The 6,866-nt window shown below is 42.3% G+C and overlaps 1 protein-coding gene across 4 annotated transcripts in view; it reads right to left on the bottom strand.

Annotated features, from left to right (window-relative positions):
- LOC112071269 (SLAM family member 5-like) overlaps positions 1-2,916 on the bottom strand; it is a 40,169-nt gene extending 37,253 nt beyond the window's left edge. For 2 of the 4 annotated variants that reach the window (XM_024138736.2, XM_024138737.2), the window contains exons 1-4: positions 2,761-2,916; positions 839-1,135; positions 396-677; positions 205-315 (exon numbers count right to left, since the gene is read on the bottom strand). In XM_024138736.2, the coding sequence (XP_023994504.1) occupies positions 205-315; positions 396-677; positions 839-1,135; positions 2,761-2,809 (739 nt within the window). In that variant the 5' untranslated portion in view covers positions 2,810-2,916. The remainder of the gene's footprint in view (positions 1-204; positions 316-395; positions 678-838; positions 1,136-2,760) is intronic. The other 2 variants (XM_070439328.1, XM_070439327.1) reach the window with 1 other exon arrangement.
- Positions 2,917-6,866: the final 3,950 nt, after the last annotated feature.

Below are 6,866 nucleotides of genomic sequence, written 5' to 3'. Positions count from 1 at the left end.
GTGTTTATGATCTCCCTTTTGCCACCTATAAATCCACCACAAACATCCAACAAATATTTAAAACTAAGATCTTCAGAGTCGCTCTGAGTGTACAGTCTGTAAATAATTGGAAATTGTCACATCATGATATCAACAGTTTTCACAATAGTTTAATTAATATAATGAATTTACTGTAATATGATGCAGCAGCAGCAGTGAGCTTACGTTTGTTTTGCTTTCGACAAATAACCAAACCAATCAGGGCAATGAATCCAACTACGCAGACAGGTGTCCCGACTGTGAGAGCATAGTTGTAGTTCGCCTTCTCGCCTTGTTCTGGAAATACAGGGTGGTTGGGTGTGAGTGAGTGTGAGAGAGCGAGCGAGCGAGAGACGTAATTTGTTAGCATGTCTTACCAGATTTCATTGGACAGAGTTCCACTATCTCTTTGGTGTCGTTGGCCCAGCTGACTTGGTTGCTGTGGTTACAGATGATGAAACCCCCTGCCACATAGACAGAGAGCAGGGGGACAGTGGAGGTCTCAGCCCCTCTACTCTCTCCTCCCACCTGAGAGCAGGTGCTGTTGTTACAGCGGGAGGTGACAGAGGTGTTCTGGCCTCTGCAGGTCACAGTCACGTTACAGATGCCATTGATGTTGGAGTTAGAGTCCACTGTCAGGACTGGAGGCTCATCTCTCTCTGAAAACAAATAGAACCCCATTATAGTTAATATATTAACCTGAGTACAGCAGTTAGAGTACTAATGAATATGCATTTAACATGTACACCATGTTTAGCTCTATTGATTGATACTGTAACTGTCACTGCAGAAAATAATAAAAAAAACTAGTCAAACATACCTTGGAGAATTACCTGGTGTACAATAATAGTATTTTCTTTGTCACCACTCACTACTGCAGTATAAGGTCCACTGTCTCCTTCCTGTAMGTTCTTCAGTAGCAGAGAGAAGTTTACCTTATAAAACTCAACCCTGTTGTTGTACTCAGGAGACACTCTCACTGACAATGTGTCAATGCATCTTACGATATTGGCTGATCCGAAGATCCACTTAAAAATCTCCATCTCTTTCAGTTGAAAATTTTCCTGGACATCCAGACGAACATCCTGTCCCTTCAGCACAAACACAGAGCTGGACTCTATGAAATAAACACACAGAAGAAATAATGTGATGAGGATTGGAGAGTTGGTGGTTGAAGATATCCCTCTAGTGGTGCGGGGGCTGTGCTTTGGCAAAGTGGGTGGGGTTATATCCTTCCTGTTTGGCCCTGTCCGGATCATCAGATAGAGTCCCACCCAGTGTCCTTACCTCTACCCCTCCTTGTCTCAGCCTCCAGTATTATGCTGCAGTAGTTTATGTGTAGGGCTAGGGTCAGTTGGTATAACCTGGATACTTCTCCTGTCTTATCCAGTGTACCTGTTGTGAAAAAGCATCTCTCTAATCTCCCACATCTTTCTTCCTCTCTCGAGGACCTCACACTGGACCATACGTCACGCAAACGGCATTATGACTCCTGCTGTCCCCAGTCCACCTGGCCTGCTGTCTATTCCAGTTTCAACTTCTTGCCTGCGGTTATGGAACCGCCACCTGTCCCAGACCTGCTGTTTTCAACTCTTAATGATCGGCTATGAAAAGCCAACTGACTCTTTTATTCCTGATTATTATTGACCATGCTTGTTCATTATGAACATTTTGAACATTCTGGCATATTCTTTAACTAATCTCCACCCGACACAGCCAGAGAGACTTGCCACCCCTCATAGCCTTGTTCCTCTCTAGGTTTCTTCCTAGGTTTTGGCCTTTCTAGGGAGTTTTTCCTAGCCACCGTGCTTCTACACCGCATTGCTTGCTGTTTGGGTTTTAGCTGGTTCTGTACAGCACTTCGAGATATTAGCTGATGTACGAAGGGCTATAAAATAAACTTGATTGTTGATTGATGATGAGGATGGCCTATAATGAGATGAAACCTTTAATTCATAATATATAATTGGCCTGTGTTTTGCACAATCATTGTACATAGCAAGCTTTTATCCTTTTTTAAAGCCTTATACAGAAATGATAATTACACCCAATAATGAAAGTAATTGTCTAGGACGGCTCAGATCTGACATAAAATAAAAAGGGACAGTTGATGAAAAAGCTTTAAATAAACGGTTCAAATCCAGTTCATGTCACAAAACACATGGCCCTGAATTACATTATACTAGAAGAAAAACACTACCTTGAGAATCATGCTTCTTTAATAACAGTTAGATCAAAGCTGAAATGAAGTCTGTAGGCTACTTTGAATCAGCACTGATAAACTCAGGAAGATCTAGAAATTCTGTAGCTACTTGAATCACACTCTATAACTCAGAACGATCTAGATACATTTCATACATTTCCCTGACACCCAAATACTCGTTACATTCGAATGCTTATCAGGACAGGAAAATGGTCCCCTTCACACAGTATCAAGAGGAAATCCCTTGTCATCCCTACTGCTCTTTATCTGGCCCCTTAACAAATAAAACTATGTGGCTCTGCTTTGCTTAATATAAGGAATGTGAAATGATTATTAAACTTGTACTTTCATACTAAAGTATATTTTAGTAATTACATTTTACTTTGATACTTAAGTTTTATTTTTTACTTTTACTCAAGTAGTATTTTACTGAGGTGACTTTACTATCAAGGTATCCTATACTTTTACGGAAAGTATACAATTGACTTGCTACTTTATGAGGCCCAGACAACAACCGAGAATCACACCAAAAAGCCTACCTGATGATGCTATGCAGGTCAGCAATCCAAACCCTAAAAGGAGAGACATGGTGTTGAGATGGTGCTCCAATGAATATAATAGCTAGGTAGACGGACGGACAGATTAACATGTGAAATGTTTGCTTGCGTCTGTGTTTCCTGTTGAGCAACTTCTCTTTTCTGAGTCAAACCACACTGACAGCAGTAACACCAGTGGGATGGGTTTGGTTCATGGTGGTTGTGTGTATTGCAGGTAATGACAACTTTGAACTAAAATTGAGCCTGTGTTTATGTGCGTGTCCCCAACAGAGATTTTCAACTCCTTCACAGGACATTTCTGTACTAAATAAGATGCAACAATATAAAACTATAGATTCAGAGTTCAACAACATTTAAGCCATGTATGTTCAGGATTTTTCATCTAAGTTAAAATATAACACAACAAATATAGTGACTAAAGAATAACAGTTGTTCTGATGTAGTATRGTGTCAAATGGTCCACAGCGCATCACAAGGTGTGTGACACCCCTCCCTCGTCTCAAGGGGCCCGGTAGAGTTGAAGTTGACCATAGGTGCTGATTGAATTTCCCCCACTAATGGTTAAGGTTAAGATTGTGGGAGAGGAAGCTGATCCTAGATCTGTACCTAAGTGAATCTTCACCCTTCACTCAATGGGCCATACTCTGTACGGTATTAGAAGAAGCTGCAGTCTTTCACTCTCAATCCAGTAACCAGCTCCAGTACCTAGTTCAACAACTAACAGTATCAGTTGACTGGCCTACATGGCTCGATGGRTTCTCCWCCACTTCCATCTTCAGAAAGGAAACATTTCCTTCTGCTGTTCTGTMCTGCCWKACTGGCTTTCAACCTGGAACCACMTACACGAACACACTAACATTMTCTTACAGTAATATTACAACGTGTAGTTTACAACTTCAAAGATACATTGAATACTAAACATGTATCTAATGTGAGCTAGAAATGTTTTTATTGGTTTGACTACATGTCAGGTGAGTCACTAGGGGACATTGGCTATTATAGTAAATAAAGAAACAGGTAAATATCAGCACATGATTATCAAAGTTGAAGTATTTATGGCACAGGTAAAATCCTATAGGAGAACCTGGTTCAGTCTGATTTCCACCAGACACTGGGATATGAATTCCCCTTTCAGCAGAACAATAACCTAGAACACAACGTCAAATCTACACTGGAGTTGCTTACCAAGAAGACAAGGAATTTTCCTGAGTGGCCGAGTTACAGATTTGACTTAAGTCTTCCTGTTAAGGCCAGGGCTGATTTCAAGGTTTTACTGTTAACCTACAAAGCATTACATGAGATTGCCCCTACCTATCTTTCCGATTTGGTKCTGCTGTACAGCAGGGCTTTCTCCTGTAGAGCTCCATTTTTATGGAATGGTCTGCTTATTCATGTGAGAGATGCAGACTTGGTCTCGACCTTTAAGTCTTTACTGAAGACTCATCTCTTCAGTAGGTCCTATGATTMAGTGTAGTCTGGCRCAGGGGTGCGAAGGTGAACGGCAAGGCACAGGAGCAAAGAACCACCCTTGCTGACTCTGCCTGGCTGGCTCCCCTCTCTCTGCCTCTGACCCTGTTACGGGGACTGAGTCACTGGCTTACTAATGCTCTCCCATGCCGTCCCTAGGAGGGGTGCCTCACATCATGCCAGGCTTTTTCACTATACTGGACTTGAATGGGTTGAGTCACTGACGTGATCAGCCTGTCTGGTTTTTCTCCCCCTCAGGCTTGTGCGGTAGAGGAGATCTTCTGGGACTATACTCAGCCTTGTCTCATGGTAGTAAGTTGGTGGTCTGTTGATATCCCTCTAGTGGTATGGGGGCTGTGCTTTGGAAAAGTGGGTGGGGTTATATCCTGCCTGTTTGGCCCTGTCTGGGGGTATCGTCCGACAGGGCCACAGCATTCCCCGACCACTGTTGTCTCAAGCTCCTGTATCTATACTGCAGTAGTCTATGTGCTGGAGGCTAGGGTCAGTCTGTCCTATCTGGTGTAATTCTCCTGTCTTATCTGCTGTCCTGTGTGAACTTAAGTGTAATTCCCCTAATTCTCCCATCTCTCTCTCTCTCCACCCGGACCTGAGCCCTAGGACCATGTCTCAGAACTACCTGGCCTGATGACTCCTGGCTGTTCCCGTCCCCAGTCCACCTGGTCGTGCTGCTGATCCTGTTTCTGCTGTTCTGCCTGGACTATAGAACCCTGACTTGTTCACCAGACGTGCTACCTTTTCCCAGACCTGCTGTTTTCGACTCTCCCTCCCTCCCACACCTGCTGTCTCAACCTCTGAATGCTCGGCTATGAAAAGCCAACTGATGGTGCTGACCTGTTGCACCATCTACAACAACTGTCATTATTATTTGACCCTGCTGGTCATCTATGAACATTTGTAACATCTTGAAGAACAATCTGACCTTAACGGCCATGTACTCTTAAAATCTCCAACCGGCACAGCCAGAGGAGGACTGCCTACCCCTCAGAGCCTGGTTCCTCTCTTGGTTTATTCCTAGGTTCTTGCCTTTCTAGGGAGTTCTTCCTAGCCACCGTGCTTCTACATCTGCATTGCTTGCTGTTTGGAGTTTCTGTATACCACTTTGTGACATCTGCTGATGTACAAAGGGTTTGGGCGGCAGATAGCCTAGTGGTTAGAGCATTGGGCCAGTAACCAAAAAGTTGCTGGATTGAATCCCTGAGCTGACAAGGTAAAAATCTATTGTTCTGCCCCTGAGAAAGGCAGGCAATCCACTGTTCCCTGGCCACTGAAGACGTGGATATTGATTAAGGGGTTTTAAATGCGGAAGACACCTTTTAGTTGAAGGCATTCATTTGTACAACTGACTAGGTATCCCCCTTTCCCTTTATAAATACATTTGATTTGATACTGACTACACACCCACTCACATGCAAGCTGCTGCTGCTCTGTTTTTCTTATATCCTGTTGCCTAGTCTCTTTACCCAAATACATATCTACCTTCATTACTCCAGTTTCCCTGCACATGTAAATATGGTATTGGAACTGACTTTTTAAATATTTCCTGTATATGGCATGCTTACTTACTTTAAAATGACATACCCAAATCTAACTGCCTGTAGCTCAGAACCTGAAGCAAGGATATGTCTATTCTTGATACCATTTGAAAGGAAACACTGACGTTTGTGGAAATGTGAAATTACTGTAGTAGAATAGATCTAGTAAAAGATAATACAAAGAAAAAAACATAAAAACATGTTGTTTGTTTTTTTCTCCATCATCCTTAAAATGCAAGAGAAAGGCCATAATGAATTGGTCTATTTATTGCCTTACCTCTCTTCTCCTACCTCATTTGCACATTCTGTATATAGATTTTTATACTGTATTATTGATTGTATGTTTGTTTATTCCATGTGTAACTCTGTGTTGTTGTATGTGTCGAACTGCTTTGCTTTATCTTGGCCAGGTCGCAGTTGCAAATGAGAACTTGTTCTCAACTAGCTTACCTGGTTAAATAAAGGTGAAATAAATAAATAATTCTAGCCCAGGCGCAATTTAGACTTTGGCCACTAGATGGCAGCAGTGTATGTGCAACGTTTTAGACTGATCCAATGAACTATTGCATATCTATTCAAACMGTTATATCAAGACTYCCCAAATGTGCCTAATTGGTTTATTTCATACATTTCCAAGTTCATAATTGTGCACTCTCCTCAAACAATAGCATGGTATTCTTTCACTGTAATAGTTACTGTAAATTGGACAGTGCAGTTAGATTAACAAGAATTTAAGCTTTCTGCCCATATCAGATATGTCTATGTCCAGGGATTMTTTTTAGTTTCTTACAACCTTATGCTAATCACATTAGCTCAACCGTCCCGAGGTCGGGACACCYATCCTGTAGAGGGTAATGCGAGTGTACCAAAATGCTTTTGCTTCTAGTTCCAACASTGCAGTATTGAGGACCAATGGAATGGTCTAAAATGTGCAAACTCTGTCCACCCGGGGCACCGGGCCATGCAAAACGAACTTGCCCAATCTCTGTGTGTCRGTGATCCTTCTCCTTCCACGTTGCTGCACGTGCATGAGTTCCAGGAAGTATAAGGGGGAGTGGTTTACAGTAT

Source organism: Salvelinus sp. IW2-2015, unplaced genomic scaffold (assembly GCF_002910315.2).
Source record: "Salvelinus sp. IW2-2015 unplaced genomic scaffold, ASM291031v2 Un_scaffold1566, whole genome shotgun sequence".
In the NCBI taxonomy this organism is placed as follows: Eukaryota; Metazoa; Chordata; class Actinopteri; order Salmoniformes; family Salmonidae; genus Salvelinus; species Salvelinus sp. IW2-2015.
Note: the sequence above shows the minus strand (reverse complement) of the source record. Positions and strands in the feature narration are given on the sequence as shown.